At 49.8% G+C, this 19,980-nt stretch overlaps 2 protein-coding genes and 1 pseudogene across 4 annotated transcripts; 2 read left to right on the top strand and 1 right to left on the bottom strand.

The window, feature by feature from the left end:
• Positions 1–233: 233 nt before the first annotated feature.
• Positions 234–5,427, bottom strand: LOC100822257 (F-box protein SKIP28). Of its 3 annotated transcripts, none has more exons than XM_003574455.4 (3): positions 4,950–5,400; positions 1,195–1,511; positions 234–768 (listed from the first exon to the last, which is right to left on the bottom strand). In XM_003574455.4, the coding sequence occupies exons 1-3, from the start codon at positions 5,301–5,303 to the stop codon at positions 468–470; spliced, it is 972 nt and encodes a 323-aa protein (XP_003574503.1). In that variant the 5' UTR covers positions 5,304–5,400; the 3' UTR covers positions 234–467. The 3 variants fall into 3 exon arrangements, with proteins under 3 accessions (XP_003574503.1, XP_024316987.1, XP_014756515.1); XM_024461219.1 differs by lacking the exon at positions 4,950–5,400 and adding an exon at positions 2,205–4,910; XM_014901029.2 differs by having other exon boundaries at positions 516–768; positions 1,409–1,511; positions 4,950–5,427.
• Positions 5,428–7,420: 1,993 nt separating this feature from the next.
• Positions 7,421–9,426, top strand: LOC100830639 (indole-2-monooxygenase). Its single transcript, XM_003572165.4, has 2 exons — positions 7,421–8,431; positions 8,536–9,426. The coding sequence occupies exons 1-2, from the start codon at positions 7,463–7,465 to the stop codon at positions 9,193–9,195; spliced, it is 1,629 nt and encodes a 542-aa protein (XP_003572213.1). The 5' UTR covers positions 7,421–7,462; the 3' UTR covers positions 9,196–9,426.
• Positions 9,427–11,360: 1,934 nt separating this feature from the next.
• Positions 11,361–14,780, top strand: LOC100830333 (annotated as a pseudogene).
• The last annotated feature ends 5,200 nt before the right edge of the window (positions 14,781–19,980 follow it).

The raw sequence follows: 19,980 nt of genomic DNA, 5'->3' as shown, positions 1-19,980 counted from the left end.
TGGGGAATTTTTTCTATATGTTTCAGGTGGAAGACAGATTTGCAGAAATAAGAACGTTATTGGGGGGTTATGCGCAAAAAATAACACTTAGCGGGAAACCTCCAACGCTCTCTCTTTGTCCACGCTGGCAGGGTTGACTGTCCGACGCGACGTTGAATTCGCACGCGTCCGTAATTAAGGATGAAAGTGAGCGCTTAAACCAAGTTTAGAGATTAAAAGATGCAAATCCTGAGTTGAGGGACTAAAACGAGCCGCGCGCCGAAGCAGGGACTGTTAGTGCATTTTACTCTCTCATAGGATCAACGCATCAGGCACGCAAATGCTCTGGCTGTGTGCATCTTTGGTTCCAGAACAGAGGCCTGAGGAGCTTTTCTTTATCTAAAAAAGTAGATGCTGAGCAAAAACACTGGCTACATATCTGCGGACGCAAGTACTTGTGGTTACAGAAGATGAACATAATTTCCCTTCTAATAGCCTTCTTCCTGTCTCTCGAGCGAGGAGTTGAGCTCCATGCAATGGTGGCAGGAAAACTGGCCAGGCAGTGATAAAGGGACCATCAAATGTCCATGCCTCTCACAGTAAGGCCGATTGCATGTGCTACATTTTGGGAACGTAAGCCAGCAAGCCAGGCACATGAAGTCTGAGCAAGCAAGACAAGCGTCACTTAGATCCTCTGAACTAATGCAGCCACCACAGTTTTCGCATCTAGCAACGCAGAACAAGCAGCCTCGACACCACCAGCCTTGGCACCAGCTGTACTCCGCTTTCCTGAAATATAACCAAAATATCAAAATGGAGGTGCACCTAACCTTACTTTAAATAGGCCTGGTCAGAGTCACAAGAATGCTCAAACACTTGGATCATTTGTTCCAAAGACAAGAGCAACAAAACAAAAATAAACATCAAGTTGCTTTCATGTAGCTCATAGGGGCGAATAAATGAGTTTTGGGACCATTTATTCAAAAGTAACCATAAAAAAGACATCCCGAGTCAGCTATTCCACAACCACAAGAGAGGGCAAAATGGCGAGCAAATATCCAAGTGCATTGACTCTTGTGACCATCACCAATCGAAGATGAATCTAAACTAACGAGATAAAAACAGTCAAAACAAAGACAATTAGTCTAATACACTGCAAATGCAATTTCTAAAGAGAAGATCACAAGGAAATTCAAAGGATCAGAAGGTACACACCTACAGTCATCCCTTGTACAATCAAATACCAGCCTCACGTTTTTGCACATAGGGCAGACATCAACATCAATAGGGCGTTCATCATTAGTGTTGAGCATTTCATGGACTCTATGGTTGTAGAAAAGTGGACGTCCATCTTCTTTAACTTGTGGGTTACGTTTGCACATGAGAGAGTTGATAATATCAAGATGATGCTTAGTCATTCTGCTAATACCATGGAGCCGGAGACGATTTGTATTTCCATTCTGTTCATCCAGAAGTTGAACGATTTTCACCACACCATCACCAGTCAAGCCTGTACATTTGGGCACATAGAGCTGCAAGCAAAATAGTAAGTTAGATTGAGAGCCTCTAGAGGTCTATGCAGCAACTGCATAAGAAGTGAGCAAGAGTCCCCGGTAAATGTTATACTCTACAGTAACTACATTTTTTCTCAAGTGCGTATAACCAGGATTCTTTTGTTTATATAAATAAAATCATATAACCATGATTCCATCATCCAGTGAGAATAAAGTAGCAATCATGCAAATATAGAAGAACTGTAAATGCTGGAAATTATCGATTATGTAAATTAAAGAACAAGACCAATAAACATTGGTTAAGATAACTGAAAGGCTCCATGTGGTAATCATCTCACACAAGTATTTCTCACTTTTGTTTGGCTAAAACCTCCTAATCTTTCCCACAATTCAAAAGTAGCAACTTAACAAGCCCATTAGATATTCCATACAAAGTTGAGATGAAACTGGTCTGCATTAGTAACTCAATATGGGTTCACAGCATGTTACTAGGGAGAATTATTTTTAAAGGAAACTTTTCGTATTTGGAGAGTGCCTATAATTTGGTTTTCAAAGGAAAAGGTTGTATGCCAGTGATAATCAATTAATGGATTATGTAATTTAAAATAAAATAGTTTAAATAAACTTCATGTATGCTTAACCTGCTAACCCTCTTCATTTTGGAAGTTAAAAAGGTCGCGAGGAGTTTATAGTGGCAATCAGCAAACTAACCATGCAAAGCCCTAGATGGATAGTATTGCACTTCAGTAATCTCCAAGTTTCTGCAGTTTCCATAGTTACTTTTGCATTTCTCTTTATTTAAATAGCAAAATATTAATGTACATTAAGAAGACTAACTAAAGTCCAATATATAACATACAGAGTACAGTGTCCCAAGCATGAAGCCAAGTTGAGGGTAACATCAGAAATTATTTGCCATTCCAGTGGCCTAAGTGCTCCGGCATTTTGTAGAAAGAATAAAAAATAATCCAAATCTATCAAGGGTCCCGTTGATAAACTATGTAAAGAGATTTAGTAATGCAGTAGAGGCTGCAGGTACCACAAACCTAGTCACTGTAACAATTACCCAAGGCAAGAAAAAAATCTTGAAGCATGACGAGATCCTGTTCCAAGGAAAGTGAGGGAGAGAGGCCCAGCAGGATCTGTAACCTATATGTACCCTTCATGGGCTCTGCATATGCAGTGGTTTCACAAGGAACTCGTCTGATTCAGAAAAGGGGGAAAAAGAAACACTCCACAATGATATGCATCTTGAGCATAAAACGGAGCATTCAATGGCACTAAGTTAACAACAATGAAAATCGTCTAACATAAGTTCAATCAGCAAGTATCAACTAACAAAAGGAAAAATAGTTAAGGTGGTTCACAAATACAACGATTAAAGATGTAAAGGTTGATGGCTAAGTTCTTTTTTAAAAGAAGTCATTCAATGAACAATTGTACAAAATAGGACACAAAGAGTAGTTTCAAAAAAATAAAATTATTTATGTCGGCTAGTTTTATTTAAACGGAAAAAATGATAACCGTGGAGCTATGGTTTCTTTTTTGCCTTATCCCTTGCACAAACACCATCCATGGAAGTGGATTTGGCGAACAGTATCAGCATAGATTGGTACTCCCTCCATCCCATATTAAGTGACTTTCTATTACATGTATCTAGACGCTTTTTAGACATAGATACATCCATATTTGAACAAATTTGAGTCACTTAATATGGGACGGAGGGAGTAGTAAGTGGGGAGTTAGCAAGGGAGACAGTCAGACAAAGATGGATGGATAGAGTGAAGAGGGAGAGTTCATGGGAGGGGATGGCTGGCATATAGTTTTGAGTAGTAGGATACAAGAAGTGACGGTTTTGCAATGGCATTTAAGAACATGAGCAACTGTCCAGTGGCAAACTAAGCAAATCCCAAAGAGTAAAGTAATGAAGAGAAACTCCAGTTTCCTTTGTTTCTTCATGTTTCGATCTTTTCTCAAGGGCATTCTGTTTTCTTACATTTCCTGTAAGACCAATATTTATGCCAGATTCCTACCAAACAGAACTCCCACAAGATTTATATAGAATTCTATTTCTTTATTTTTTATATTCTTTGTGCGTGGGTGGAGGGAGTTATAGGTCACACGAACCTGTTTATTTTTGTTTATAGTGAGACACTGACAGGATGAGAAGAAAAGACCACCAGAGTCTGCCACTAACATGCATGTTAGCACCGAATGGAATCACTAGCACCGCTCATATCACAGGATAAAAATAGGAACCAAAGGAATAAACCAGCATCCTAGGCTACCTAGCACTTGCAGTTGATTGAGTAATGTGCTACACAAATAGAATCGGACTTCATGATGGTAATAAATCATCTCCTACACCAGCAACAATTAACCTTGTTGAGATTTGCCGTAAAAGAAAAACTACTGTGGACTAACTGATCTTCAATCAGTTGATGAAAGAGCCTGGCTTGTCTTGATTGGTGATTGATAAACAAGAAGGAAAATGGAAAAGTAGAAAATCTACATAAGCTTCCGTTGAGGTCCTTAGTTTAGTCCAGTAACTTAGATATTTCTATACCAATAAAATATAAAACACCATGAGTTAAGATTTGATCAAACCAATGTAGTCCATAAAAAAACTAAAGAATGATCTGATGGATGAGAAAATAATTTGAAACCTTGCATCCATAAATGAGAAAATAATTTGAAACCTTGCGTCCATAAATCACTCACGCACTAGTTACCCTCTTAATAACCAAATTAATCTCTTACTGTCCTCTAAATAATTTACGTTTACATTTTCTTGATGTTTCAAATTTCATCACATTATCCCTATTCAATTTACATCCGTGCAGTTAAGGATGGTGCTCGCCATGGGCTCTTCACTCTGTTGTACATGTCAGTACACATTTTATGCAATATAACTTTTGCAACTGACTACTACTTGTGTCAAATACTCCGTACATAAGATTGGACTAGCAATACTCAAAACATAAAGCTCCTAGATATATGATATGTCTTGATTTGATCTCCAGTAAGTCATACAGCAGTAGCAAAATACGTACAACTATTACATCCTAGCCTTACCAGGTGTGCCAGCCACATGTGAGGATAGCACCACAAAGCTAATCCTATCATCCTGACCAAGGGACCAATGCAATAAAATAAAGTACTCCCTCCGTCCCGAAATAAGTGACGTGTATTTTATAGAATCCACATCACTTATTTGGAACGGAGGGAGTATATGACTTTTCGATTTTAGCCTGTATGGGCAAAGATTCAAACCAGTGTATGAGATGGACCTCGTCTAGTAATGGAAAATGAGCCCAATCAACCACCGAGCCAGGCATAACAACAAACACTGTGTGTGCGCCACCGATTCCACGCGCAAGCAAGCAACTCATTCACCAATTAACAGTCTCACACACTTGAATCAGAAATAACCACGCGCCAGGGAGCATCAAATACCTCGGTTACGCTCGGATTGCGCTCGACGACGCGGAGCAGGCCGGCGTCGGAGACGAGGGAGCACCCGAGGAGGTGGAGGGACCTGAGTGTGCCCTCCGCCCTCGCCGTCAACTTGAGGAGGGCGTCGTCGGTCAACCGCTTGCTGAGCGGCGGCTCCACCGTGACGCGGCGCCACAGCAGGGGGTCCCCCGCGACGGCCTCGCCGAGGAGGCGGCATACGCGCCAGCAGGCCAGCAGGTCGGGCAGCCGCATGTAGCCCAGAGCCAGGAACAGGGCAGCGTGCGGCTCGCCAGGCGCCGGCGCCGGTGCCGGTGCCGGCGGAGGCGTGGAGGCGGTCGCCGTGGTCGGAAGCATCGTGTGGTGAGGACAGTTTAGCTTGACTTGACCAAGGGGAATTGTGCCTTGGAAGATGGAAGAGACCAGAGAGGAAGGAATGAATAGCACGCGGGCGGAGACGGAAACCAAATGTGAGCTTGGTCCGTCTGAGTTGTCCTTTTTTTTCCAAAAGTAAATATCACACGACCCCTGTTTTAGGACGAACATCACGGAACTGCACATTTTGGTTTTTTATCACTTAAACCCGATAATTGGACAAAAGTGTATCACAGAACCCGTAATCACGCTGTCAACGGCGCTAACACGGAAACTGACTCCGGGCCCCACCTATCGGTATCTGTTACTTGGACCGGCTTAACCGGTTGGTTTTTTAGGCCGGTTCGGGCTGGTCGGGACACGGGAGTGGCATAAGTGGCTCGCTCGGGACGGCGCTCTTCCCCTCTGTTCTCCGGGCGTCCACAGAAGGACGACATCCAATTCCAAGAAGTGCAAGTTCGAGCTAGACGAGTATCTCCGGGCATCGGCGGAGGTGGTGGGCCGCGGTAGCCTGGGCACAGTGTACAGAGCGGCGCTCCCCGGCAGGCGAACGGTGGCCGTGAAGCGTCTCCGGGACACGAACCCGTGCGGCCGCGACGAGCTCCGCCGGTATATGGATCTCATCGGCCGGCTCCGCCACCCGAACCTCGTCCTGCTCCGCGCCTTCTACTACGCCCAGCAGGAGAAGCTCCTCGTCTACGACTACTTCCCCGGATCCAGCCTCCACCGCCACCTCCACCCCTCTTCTTCTTCCCCGGCACCGGCACCGCTGGGCTGGGCGAGCCGGGTCAGGCTGCTTTTGGGCGCGGCGCGGGGGCTGGCTTGCATCCATGGCGAGTACCGCGGCGCCGCCATCTCGCACGGCAACGTCAAGTCCACCAACGTGCTGCTGCTGGACGACGAACGCGGCGGAGTACGCGCCATGGTCACCGACTTTGGGCTGGCCTTGCTCCTCAGCCCGGCCCACGCCGTGGCCCACCTAGGGGCTACACCGCTCCGGAGCAGCGTACCGGGCCGTCGCGGCTGTCGTAGGAGGCCGACGTGTACGGCTTCAGGGTTCTGATCTTGGAGGCACTCACCGGCAAAGTCCCTGCGGCGCAGGAAGACGACGGAAGGAACGAGCAGAAGACCGAAGAGTCCGAACCGCCTAAAAACCAACCGGTTAAGCCAGTCCAAGTAACAGAGACCGACAGGTGGGGTCCGGAGTCAATTTCCGTGTTAGCGCCGTTGACAGCGTGATTACGGGTTTTGTGATACACTTTTGCCCAATTATCGGATTTAAGTGATAAGAAAACCAAAAGGTGGAGTTCTGTGATACGGTTCGTCCTAAATTAGGAGCTGCGTGATATTTACTCTTATTTTTACGGGGGTCCGTCTGAATTATACAACACAAACACAGTCGTCGGGAAACGGGCCAGCATAAGGCCCAGCGTGTTTCCCCAGCAGGTTGCAGGCCCAGTTCTAACTTCGAATGCAGCCCGCTTACTTTTTAAGGTCCATGTATCTTACTCTTGGATATACTTTTTTTTTCCAAATTACCGCATAGGGTCGGACCGGATGCATGCAAATCCATCTCCATCTATGCAGTATGCACACGTCTCCGTCTTATCTGCTAGCACTCGCGCGCCACACTCGAATTTCTCGGCCGGTGGTCCAATGCTGTGCCAAGAACGTGTGTCTACGTTACGTACGTGTCGTGCATTTTGGTAACACCACAAAATTCCGTTTCTTCTTTCTTCCCGATCGAGGAATGTGTGAAATTGTGTGTCAATGCATGAATGTGTGAGTTGTGTGGATCGATGCATTTGGCTCGTCGCAGCCTGCCGCTGGGAAAAGAGACGTATGGACTGTGGCTCCGTGCTTCTGGGATTTCGCTCGATATGACAGATGATCTTGCTGATTGCTGCTGCTTCTGTGTCAGGTCGTTGTCCGTGTAATCTCAGTCGCACTCACCATTTGAAATCTAAGAGCACGAGTTACCCGGTGAAAATTACACATATTTATTAGTACAACATAGCATACGTGTGGAAATAATCTTACTGATTGCACTTCCCATGGAAAACACTCTTTTCGGACGTGTATATATAAATGAGTGAGCTGAGCCGCGGCGCGGAGCAAACTTATCGACATTGCAGGTCGACATGGATCAGCAGCAACTACTACAACACATCATCTTCTCTCCACAAACACTGCTCACTCTGCTCCTCTGCTTCCTCTCCTTCCTGCTACTACGATACTACCACAAGCAGCCGGACCAAGGCCGCCGCCGGCTCCCTCCTTCGCCTCCAGGGAGGTTCCCCATCATAGGCCACCTGCACCTGGTGAGCCCCGAATCCCCCCACGTGTCCCTGGCCGAGCTCTCCAAGAAGCACGCGGGGCCCGACGGGCTCCTTCTCCTGGACCTGGGCCAGGCGCGCACCCTCGTGGTCTCCTCCCCGCGCGGCGCGGAGGCCGTCCTGCGCGCGCACGACCACGCCTTCGCCTCGCGCCCGCCTTCCGCGGTAGCCGACGTACTCTTCAGCGGCGCCTCCGACGTCGCGTTCGCGCCCTACGGCGAGCGCTGGCGCCAGGCCCGGAGGCTCGTCACCACGCACCTGCTCAGCGCCGGCAAGGTGCGCGCCCTGGCCGGCGCCCGCGGCGAGGAGGTGGCCCTGGTGCTCGCCAAGGTCCGGGCCGCGGCCGGCTCCGGACAGGCCGTGGACCTGAGCGAGCTGCTGGGCGCCTATGCCAACGACGCCGTGTGCCGCGCCGTGTCCGGCAAGTCCTTCCGGGAGGAGCGCCGGAACGAGCTGTTCTGGGAGCTCATCGCCGGGAACGCAGCCGTGTTGGCCGGGTTCGGCATGCAGGACTTCTTCCCGGGGCTGGCCAGGGTGCGCCTGCTCCGGAGGCTCTTGCTGGCTAGGACCATCGGGCTCAAGAAGAGGTGGCACGAGCTGCTCGACAAGATTATAGACGACCACGCAGCCAAGCTATCTTCTTCTTCATCGCGGAAACAGCATGAGCGACACGACGAGGAGCAGGAAGATCAGGAGAGAGACTTTGTAGATGTTCTCCTCTCTCTCCAGCACGAGTACAATCTTACGAGAGACAACATCAAGGGCATCTTGATCGTAATCTATTCACTTACTCGATTACTATACTCCATGATGCCTAATATTTGTTTGCATGTGTTATTATTTTTATTTTTTACGTTTGCACCTGTGTTGTTAAACAGGACATGTTTGCGGCGGGCACAGACACGTCATACATTGTCATGGAGTTCGTCATGGCGGAGCTCATGCGGAAGCCACACGCCATGGCCAAGCTCCAAGCTGAGGTGAGGGGCCAAACGCCCAAGGATCAACATACGGTGAAAGAGGAGGACTTGAGCGGCATGGCGTACCTGAAGGCTGTCGTGAAGGAGACACTCCGGCTGCACCCGCCGGTGCCGCTCCTCCTCCCGCGCGTCGCCATCTCCAGCTGCGACGACGTCAATGGATACGCTGTCCCGGCGGGGACACATGTCGTCGTCAACACGTGGGTTCTGGGAAGAGATGCACAGTCTTGGGGGGAGAACGCAGAGGAGTTCAAGCCGGAGAGGTTCATGTTGGACGGTGGCAGCGAGGTCGACTACAAGGGGAGGGATTTCCAGTTCCTGCCGTTCGGAGCCGGGCGGAGGATCTGCCCCGGGTTGGGTTTCGGGATGGCCTCCGTGGAGACGATGCTCGCCAACCTTGTCTACTGCTTCAATTGGGAGCTCCCCCGTGGGATCCGTGAGGAGGACATAGACATGGCCGACGTGTTTGGGCTGACCATGCGTCGGAAGGAGAAGCTTCTTCTTGTCCCAACGATACCACCGGATCTCGAGCATGATGCTTGCGGTAGGTCAGCTTAAGTTCTTGCCCAACGTCTTGCGCCGGCGTTGCTAGAGAACACGTGTCTAGCCAACAGAGATAATTAATCACTCCGTTCTATAGGACGAAGTATGATGCAAGTACTCAACACTATAAAACTTCGCACGCTAATATGTACGAGTGTACTTGAATCGAACATTTTGTAATTTATAGTAAATTTCATAAAGCACGTAATTTTGTGCAATTGGCACAAAACCACCGGTTGACGTCAATTTTATGACAGAACTATTAACTCTTGAAACGGAGCTTCTCATATGATCCAAACCTACCAATTTAGAACATTAACAATGTTTCTGATACGTGGGTCCACTTATTAGATGTCACGTTAGATCCGAGGAGGCGGCATGCACGCTAGCAGGCCAGCAGCTCGGGCAGTCGCATGTAGCCCAGAGCCAGAACAGGGCAGCGTCCGGCTAGCCAGGCGCCGGCGCGAGCGTGCAACATGAGTTAAGATTTGATCAATTGACCATCAAAAAACTAAAGAATGATCTGATGGATGAGAAAATAATTTGAAACCTTGCGTCCATAAATCACTCACGCACTAATTACTCTCTTAATTACTAAATTAATCTCTTATTGTCCTAAATGTGAGCTTGGTCCGTCTGAATTAGCCAACACGAGCACGAATTTTCCTTCTCCTGCACCGTCGTCACGAAACGGGCCAGCATAACTGCATAAGGCCCCGTGTGTTTGCCCTGCAGTTACAGGCCCAAACTTCTAACTCTGAATGCAGCCCAATTCCTTTTTAAGGTCCATGCAAGAGTTCGGCAGAGAGATGCGTGATTAGATCAGAGAAACACGGAGAAAACCCTGGCTCCCGTCTTCGAGGAAGCTTCGATTTCCGGCGGTTTCCTCGTCTCTCGCAGCCTGATCTTGACCGATCTTGCGTTGAGAGACGAGAAAAACCACGAATCAATGTCTGACATCTAGTTTTGCTATCTTATTTTGTTAGATTTGTATGTGCTTCTCGGTTGCGTCTTGGCGATGGAGACGTCGTCGTCTAAAAGATTTGTATATCCTGGCTCTTTCATTGTCCTGGTGTAGGCGCTATAACATATGACATAGAGTCAGTGGTTCTCACGACACATTTTTTTTGTGTTTTTGGTTTTTTTCCTTGTTGATTCATCGACGGAGAAACAGTTTCACAGCTGTACTAAATCCAATACACTTATTATGTATCGGAGGGAGTATATTTTGGTTAAAAAATGTTTCTAGCAATATACCCAAAAAAGTTGATGCCTACAAAAAAATTGGGTAGCTACCCAACCACTGCCCCTGCAGCCTTGCTGCCAAGTACCACCCAGCCCGCTCCCCTGCCCACACCCTCCCTATCGTCCAACCACCACACACGAGCCGCCGTGCCCTCCTAGCGCCGCCTTCTCACCCCGAAACGCCGCCGCCATACCTACTGTAATGACCCAAAGTATATTTGTTTGTGTTTAAGATCTTGATGGCCATCATATCATGCAATGCATATCTTGTATTAGTTGCAGGAGTCAACATCTCAAATTCTGCAACTTGAGAAAAAAGTTGAATCTGAACTTCTTTCAACTTTGCACTAAAAATATTTTTGAAAACCTAGTTTTACAATTTCCAGGGATCTCTGATAGTATTCATGAGTTTCCTAGGAAGTTTTGTGAATTTATAAACTTGTTAGGTATGTTTAATAAGTGTTTTTCATTTATTTTCACAAATTAATGGACAACTGAAAATTATTCATGTTGTGAAGCTAAGTAGCTACTTTTAGCAAAACCTTGTGAAAACTTATATCAGGGTCTTATATACCCATATTTACCAACACATAAATTTTCATCAAATTACGAGTTGTATTTCAACTACCTACGGTTCAAATCTATATTTGGACCATATTCGAATTCGACTTTCAAAAACATTCAAAGACATTTTAAATAGATCTGAGAAAATTGAAAGTGGTTAGTATTGGTCTGTACATCGTCTCTGAATGTTTTTACAATTTTCTGACATAGCTTAGATCCCCAAAAGACCAGACGGTGGCTGAGCTGGAACAAAATATCAAAGAAATCCCATTTCGCTGAAAATAGGGGCCCAGCTGACAGACCTTCTTCTCCACCTAGCAGAGCACCCAGCACGCGTCGAGCACCTTGCGTGCATCCCCGGTGACTCACCCTTTTCCGTTTCCTCGTCCTTTTGGCAATCCGTTTTGTCTGTTGCCACGCATACAACGCCGTTGCCATAGGTGTCATCTTTATATGCCCGAGCCTGTCATCTTCTTACAACCTTTGTCTGTTCCGAGACTACCAAGAGCTTCTCTCAACACGCCTTTAGTCCCCTACGAAATCTGAGAAGGTTTCTTCGAGTAGTTCGCCGGGAACGCGGGCGACGTCCAAGCGTTCGCGGCCGCGCCCATCGCGGCTCCGGCGGCCCTTTTCTTCTTCCCCGGTTAGCTTAAGCCCGCTTACCTCGTCCATACAGTTCGAAGTTCGAACAGTTTACCTAGCTCACGCCGCTGGTCGGCGTTATTATTGGCGCAGGAAATCGACGGCGCCGACTTCGTCTTGCCCAACTCCGGCATCTCCTCCGACGAGACGCTTTCCCGTTGATTCCGGCCATCCCCGTTCGATCTGACAGCGTCCCCACGTTCATCGTGAGCACCCGAATCCCCTAACCCCCTTTTATCCCTACCTCCCGTGCTGTAGTGTCCCCGCTGCGTCCGCCTGCCCGGGCCGTCGCCGACGAGCGGCGCCACGCCTGCTCCCGCACCCATAGAGTCCACCGCCTGCACCAATAGGCTCAGCTAACAGACGCGGTGCTAATACACTTAGATTCTATGGCTCCGGCGTCCGGAATCGCCGTTCCGGCGAGGCTCCGCCGTAGCCCAGCTGCACAGCTCTCATGGCCATCCACACTCCACAGAGAAGCACGCGGAAATCAAATTGGAAATTTCCAGATCTCTTACATGTGGGCCATGTTAGGAATAAAAGTAAAAGAAATACAAGCTGTAGATAATGACATGCGGGCCCAGGGGACAGGGTTGACTGGTCAAGTTTGACAAGTCGGACTTGACCTCTGGTCCCACCAGGGGGCCTCTGTGGCTGCGTACACCTCTGTAGTCTGTACAGAGAGTCTTCGGTTCGATCAGGAGATTCCAGAAATTAGTTTAGAACGACCGAAACTTGTAAAAATCATAGGAAAATCATCGTAACTCCAAATTGAATGAAATGTTTATGGAAATGTAGGTTTTTGAGTGTGTGATTTTATTAAAGTACTATCATTATCATATCTGTCCAGCAAATAATCGAATTAATTGCCATGGCTAAATGTGATTAAGATTTCACATGCAACACTTAAAAATTAATATCTTGCATTCTAGGACTCCAAATGAATTTATTCCAGTTGCATTAGTTTTGTATTTCAATTCCTCACATTTCAGAATGCATTTCATACCATTTCATCATGTTTGGGTTCCTGGTTATTGATTTTTCTCTTTCATTACCGTTTTCGGTTGTTTCTTGCCTCTTATCGGTAGATTTCAGCAACGAGGGTTATTCCGAAGGTGATAAGCAGCAGTACCAGGAGCTTGAACAGCAAGGCAAGCATCAGCTTGTTGAATCTCTGATCCCTCTTTAATTTATGTTATGTTTACTTCAATGGTTTCGATTATTGCTATCGTTATGTCCATCATGTTGTTATCATGCTGGTACTTTTATTCTTGCAAATGATATGTTGGGATTACTAGCATGTGTAGGAGTTGCTCGCCGTTCATGACCACAAGGTTATGACATCAATTTTGACTAATATGGAACCTAATTAGTGAGATGTGAGGCCGGGGGCCGATACCAACAGATGGATACAGGGTGAGGCTACAAGATATACTGATTGCTAGATATTCCTGTGTCAGGTCATGGTACGTCCATGCGATCTGAGCCGCACTCAGCACTTAAAAACTAAGACCACGAGTTATCTGGTGAAAATTCCCATGGAAAATACTATTTCTGACGTGAAAATAATCTAACCAGTTACAACAGTTCCCATGGAAAATACTCTTTCTGATGTTTATAAATGAGTGAGCACTGAACCCGCCGAGCAAATTAACATTGCAAGATATTGACATTTGACAATGCAGGTCGTGATGGCTCAGCCTCAGCAGCAGCTACTACACATCATCTTCTCTCCACAAGCACTGCTCACTCTGTTCCTCTGCTTCATTTTCCTCCTCCTACTGCGATACTACAACAAGCAGCCCGACAAAGGCCGCCGGCTCCCTCCTTCGCCTCCAGGAAGGTTCCCCATCATAGGCCACCTGCACCTTGTCAGCCCCGAATCCCCGCACGTCTCCCTCACCGAGCTCTCCCGGAAGCACGCGGGGCCCGACGGGCTCCTTCTCCTGGACCTGGGCCAGGCGCGCACCCTCGTGGTCTCCTCCCCGCGCGGGGCCGAGGCCTTCCTGCGCGCGCACGACCACGCCTCGCGCCCGCTTTCAGCTGTCGCCGACGTACTCTTCAGCGGCGCCTCCGACGTCGCGTTCGCGCTCTACGGAGTACTGGCGGCAGGCCAGGAGGCTGGTCGCCACGCACCTGCTGAGCGCCGGCAAGGTGCGCGCCCTCGCCGGCGCCCGCGGCGAGGAGGTGGCCCTGGTGATCGCCAAGGTCCGCCAGGCCGCGGCCTGCGCCGGCGCCGGCGCCGGACAGGCCGTGGACCTGAGCGAGCTTCTGGGCGCCTACGCCAACGACGCCGTGTGCCGCGCCGTGTCCGGCAGGTTCTTCCGCGAAGAGCGCGGGAACGAGCTTTTCTGGGAGCTCATCGCCGGGAACGCGGCCGTGTTGGCCGGGTCGGCATTGAGGACTTCTTCCCGGGTCTGGCCAAGTTGCGCCTGCGCCGGAGGCTCTTGTTGGCTAAGACAATCGGGCTCAAGAAAAGGAGGTACGAGCTGCTAGACAAGATCATAGACGACCACGCAGCCAAGTTATCTTCTTCATCATCGCAGAAACAGCATGACCGACATGACGACGAGCAGGAAGATCAGGAGAGAGACTTTGTAGATGTTCTCCTCTCTCTCCAGCACGAGTACAATCTCACCAGAGACAACATCAAGGCCATCTTGATCGTAATCTATTCACTTTCACTTACCCAATTAGTTTACATTAATTCCCTGATGCTTAACATTATTTGCCAATTAACTACGTTTCCGTCTGCATGTGTGTCGTTACACAGGACATGTTTGCAGCGGGCACACACCCGTCATACGTCGTCATGGAGTTCGCCATGGCGGAGCTGATGCGAAAGCCACGTCTCATGGCCAAGCTCCAGGCCGAGGTGAGGAGCAAGACGCCCAAGGGCCAGCAGGCGGTGAAGGAGGACGACCTGAGATCCACCGCTCAAGTTCTTGCCCAAGGAGCTCCACCGCTCGCCCCACTTCAAGGACGAGACTTTGTAGATGTTCTCCTTGTTAGATATAGTTGCTGTAACAACATTGTAATCTCGGATATGGCATGATGCAAGCTCCTCCTTATCACTTCTCCCGTGTAACAACGTTGAGATATAAATACAACACCGCGGCCTCCATAGGGGGTTGGAACGCTTCACCAAACTTTACATGGTATCAGAGCTTCTCTTCCATCCAATCTAATCTAGCTTCCCATCACCAACCTGCCATCCATGGCTTCCTCCTCCAACAGCCCGGCGTCCCTCGGTGCGCCGCCGTCGGAGAAGCTTACCAAGGAGAACCATCTCCTGTGGAAAGCGCAGGTGCTCCTAGCAGTGCGTGGCGCGCACATGATTGGACTGCTCGACGACTGAAGCCGAGCCGGCCAAGAAGATCAAGGTCACCAAGGATGACCAGACGACCATAGAAGTCGCCAATCCAGAGTATGCCTCCTGGCTTACCAAGGATCAGCAGGTTCTTGGCTACCTGCTGAACTCACTCTCAAAGGAGATCTGCTGAACTCACTCTCCAAGGAGATCCTCACGCAAGTCATCAGCATGGAGCATGCCGCTGAAGTGTGGGGCACGATTGAGAAGATGTTCTCATCTCAATCCAGATCGCGGATCACGAATCTGCGCCATGCCCTCGCCAACACCAAGAAGGGTAACATGACTGCATCGCAGTACATCTCCAAGATGAAATCACTAGGCTCCGAGCTTGTGGCCGCCGGTCGCACGATTTCAGAAGCGGAGCTAGTTGAATATATGATTGCGGGTCTCGAAATTGAGTATAATGTCATGGTGGTGTCACGGCAGATGCCATAGGATGTCTTATGTTGGGGCCGAAGGAGGAACCGGAGGAGAGAGGACGTGAAGAGAAACACGCACACACACACACACAAGCACTCACAGATTTACCCAGGTTCGGAGCCCTCTTGTAGAGGTAAGACTCCTACTCCTGCTTTGTTGTATAAACCGAGATAACCAGATCTACAATGGTGATCCTTGAGCAGTTTTCTTGAGGAAGAAGAAGAAGAAGGGGAAACCCTAGATGTCTAAGTGTGGGATCCCTCTCCAGGAAGGGGTAGTGCTCTATTTATGGACCGCCCATGTCACACTGACATGTGGGTCAAGGGCTAACGTTATCTTCTATGGGCCACGCCGGGCACGCGCCTTGGTTCCCTCCGGGTGGCACCGCAGGAGATAAGACAACTTTACTTTTCCTGGCGTCCTGCAATAAGTACAGCAGCCTCTTGCCCGGCTTCCGTCACTGATTCTCTTTCGGTGCTTCTCTGCGCAGTCGCCTGGCACCGCAACGTAAGCAACGACTGCTTTCCTGTGATAAAGAGAACGCTGCTTTACTTTGCACCATGAGATAAGGATAAGACTGTTGAGCCATCTCGGCGGTGGCCGAGATCAAAGTACTCGTCCTTATCCTGCAATCACATAAGACAAGATAGTCATGCCGGCATACACTTGGTATGTCGGCTTAGTATTAGCTTGGCTTAAGGATGCCGGCGCACATGCCCGTGCCGGTTTTGCCTTCGTCATCTCGGCTAAAGTGTGTCGTCATGACCCTACCCGAGGTCATCCCCCCGACACTAGTCCCCGAAGCTGTTGCGGTCCGGCAGGGAAGAATGTCGGGCCACGACAGCTTCCCACACACAAACCACCGAAGCTCACCAGGGCTTAGCCGAAAAGGATGCCGAGACAGCCCCGAGTTCTTCTTAGCCGAGATCAAGTTATTCCGACATACCGAGTTGGCGTGCTTATTTAGCGTCGAGCCGAGATTCTTTTCTCCTTCATGGCCAACAGTAGAAAACTCGTTTCTGCCGACATTAGTGCCACCTGTTGCTTGTACTCCGCACTCCGCTTAAATAACGGGAAGATAAGACCCGAAGTACTGCCGGCGCGTCTTTTGAGGCGAGCGCGTCATCCCATCGGACAGTAAAACCGACAGGCCATTAAGAGAGGAATATCGGTTCCCACGCAGATCCTTATCCTCCCGGATTCGACGGGACTAACTACGCCACACCGCGCAGTAACCGAGCGCGTGCGCGTTAATGGGGTTGATTGCCCCCATGATCATGCGCGACCCTTCCGTTGGCCACAGGGGTCATGGGCGCGGAAGATCCGCGCCCACTAGTTGCGCTGCGGGTATAAATAGAGGGAGCGGGCGAGGGTGAAAACCCTTCGCACTCCCGCAACACTCTCACTCTCTCCTGCTCTTCTCTGCTCCTCGCTTGCTCCGTCATTGCTGCTAGGTCCGAGCTCTTCCGCCGCCGTGCTTCCTAGGTCTCATCGACCGAGCTCGCCACCGCATCCTCGCCCGCGCTCGATTAGCTTTCCGCCGCCGCTTCCTTGCTCACTCGGGCCTTGCGCCACCGTCCTTTCACCAGAGAAACTAAACCTAGATCCAGTTTCCAACAATGGCTTCTTCTTCCCGTGCCGCCGCCGCCGCTGCCCCCGCTGCTCAGCACACCGAGGAGGAGACGGGCTCGGAGCGAGCTGGTTGGGAAGGCTCCGATGTCTCCCCGGCGGACATCGAGTGGCTCTGCCGCTCCAGGCGGATCCCGGAGGAGGTGGAGTGCCGGATTCCCGGCGATGAAACCGTGCCGACACCTGAACCCGGTGAGCATGTCGTCTTCCTCGCTCATTTCGAACGCGGCTTTGCTCTGCCGGCTAGTGATTTCACTAGGAAATTTTTAGACTTCTTCGGCCTTCTGTCGCACCACCTTCCGGCAAACGCCATTCTTACACTCGGCGTTTTTCACTTGCTGTGAGGCCTATCTCGGCCTCTGGCCTTCCATCGACTTGTGGGCCAAATATTTCACGTTTCGGCCCCAAGTTCTTCCCGATAAAGATAATCCCGACGCCACTAAGCCGCTGACCCAGCGCGGCGCCGCCACCGTCATACCCCGCGAGGCTCGGCCTTCCCTCGGATCTAGGGTCTTGAGTCCTGCAAGAAATGGCTCAAGAATTTCTTCTATGTCAAGAACTCCTCCGACATCAACAAGGTCAGCTTGCCGAGATTCGTAGTCGGCCCTCCCGAGGAGAAGAAGAACTGGAAGTATGATCCGAAGGACACCCTTCCCGAGATCAACGAGATCCACGCCGGCATCCTCGAACTCAAGGCCGAAGGGATGATGGCTGATGATTTGCTGGCAACCTTCGTGTACCGGTGGTTGTGCCCGCTCCAAAGCCGGACACACAAGATGTGTTTTTACGGCGGGAAGTTTGACCCAAACCGGGTGTCAACCGTTCGGCTCGACAAGGCTGAAGTCCGGCGCCGGGTTAAGGCAATCGCGAAGACGAGTTTGCCCGAGCACTGGGAATTGTGTATGCCGGCGTACAGTCGGAAGCACCGTCTGCCCCCGGTGAGTTTTTATTTATATATGTCTTCTGTTCTTATCCGACATATGGTTATGCTGGCTTTCATCTGACAAAGAGTTATCTCGGCACTACTTGATTTCTATGTGCAAAGGTTCACCCTTCAGCACAATGAAGACGGGAAATCCCCAGACAAGTGCTTTGGGAGCCAACGCGTGATCATCGATCATGAAGATCCGGACTCGGAGGATCACATGCCGATCGCTCATGCCGGCCCCCATCGCACCGAAGGTAATAACTCCCGGCATCGTCTCATAGTTATTATCACACTTATCATTAAAATGCTTACGCCTTCATTAATCCTGAAACAGCCGACTCGGATGATCCCACCGCTGTTGAGGCGTCGGGTCCAGCTGCCGCTGCGGCGCCGGCCTGTGAAAAACGCACTGCCGAGAGGGATCTTCCAAGAACTATGAAACGGAAGAAAGTCGCCTCTCGTGGACCAAAGCCGAAGCCCATGACCGTTGGGTAAGGCTTTCAACATCTCAATCCTTGGTGTCGGTTTTCTTCTTAACTATCATTAAAATAACCAACTCTCATTCCTGCAGAGGCTCTGACAGCCACTCAGTCTCAGACGTGCATCGCGTCTGGGATCCCGGCAGCTCCATCTCCCCATGCCGAACCTGCAACTCAGGCCACGAGAGAGACCGAGACTGCTGCGGATCCGACATCCCCCGTCCGGGATGTCGGCCCGAGCATCGACGCTTCGAGCGTCGCACAAGCCGGGATGTCTGCAGCCGGGACTGCTCCTTCATCGGCGGCAACCGAGACTCCTTAGCAGCCGGCCACAGAGTGCCAAGAACCGCAGACTACAACAACACCGCCGTCATTGCCACCGCAGCCGCAAGCTACCCAACTAGCGGCTGTGCAAGCTAGGAGAACTAGGAGCTCCGCTATCCCCGCAGGACAAGCGCCTCCGAGTTCCCCAGCTCACAGTCTGCCTGGGGCAACAAGGGAGTTCCCCTCAGGACGACCAGCGGGCAAAGCTAGGGGTCGCTGGGCCAGTTCGTAATGGACTGGAACAACGCTGGCAGTTACGAGGTGACCTCCAGCACCCTCTAGACAGCGGCAGAGCCCTCTAGTGGGGCCCGCACCTGTGGCGACTCCGGAGTCTGTGTCGGCCCAGATGTTCCAGGCAAGGGTTGCCTTGTTTGAGTCCAGCCGAGCTGCTGAGGTACGACAAATTCTTTGAAGTTTTTACTTTATTTTTAGTGTCCATACTCCTAGTCCCCGAGGTTGAGGGCGAGCAAGAATTAGTCGGCCTGAAGCTTATTTTAGAAAACTTCAAACACTCTGCAGCACTTAAAAACTTCAAACACCATTCCCCGAGATTCAGGCCGGGTTTAGAATAGTCGGCCTGAAGCTTTAAAACTTTAAACACTTATTCCCCGAGATTCAGGCCGGGTTTATAATAGTCGGCCTGAAGCTTAAAAACTTCAAACACTTATTCCCCGAGATTTAGGCCGGGTTTAGAATAGTTGGCCTGAAGCTTAAAAACTTCAAACACTTATTCCCCGAGATTCAGGCCATGTTTTTAGCATAGTCGGCCTGAAGCTAATAACTGTTGACTTCCCACTGCAATAGAATTAATTGTTGATTATTGTCTTGCAGACCTGCATGAACAAGCGCACTGCCACCTTTAAGGTCCTGTTGGCGAAGCACAAGAAGCTGGCGGCAGAGCACAAGGCTTTGGTGGCCGAGCGTCAGAGCCAGAGTAAGTACATTTTTACTGACATAAAAACTTTGCCCGAATATTAATCCACTGCGAAAACTAATATGTGCTCTCGTTCGCAGTCGGGGACAATGCTCAAGTGTCGGAGCTCTTGAAGCGCGTCGTTGAAGTACAAGGTACAAGCTTGTACTTATCCCGGGTTTCATCCATTTTAAAGTCAAGCTTCTGTAACACACGTCTGCTAAACCGATGAGAAGACTCAGCTAAAAGAGCAGCACCGGGACAAACTGGCCCGGCTGAAGGC

Source organism: Brachypodium distachyon, chromosome 3, assembly GCF_000005505.3.
Source record: "Brachypodium distachyon strain Bd21 chromosome 3, Brachypodium_distachyon_v3.0, whole genome shotgun sequence".
NCBI classification, from domain to species: domain Eukaryota; kingdom Viridiplantae; phylum Streptophyta; class Magnoliopsida; order Poales; family Poaceae; genus Brachypodium; species Brachypodium distachyon.
The sequence above is the reverse complement of the archived record's forward strand: the minus strand, read 5'-3'. Positions and strand labels throughout refer to the sequence as shown.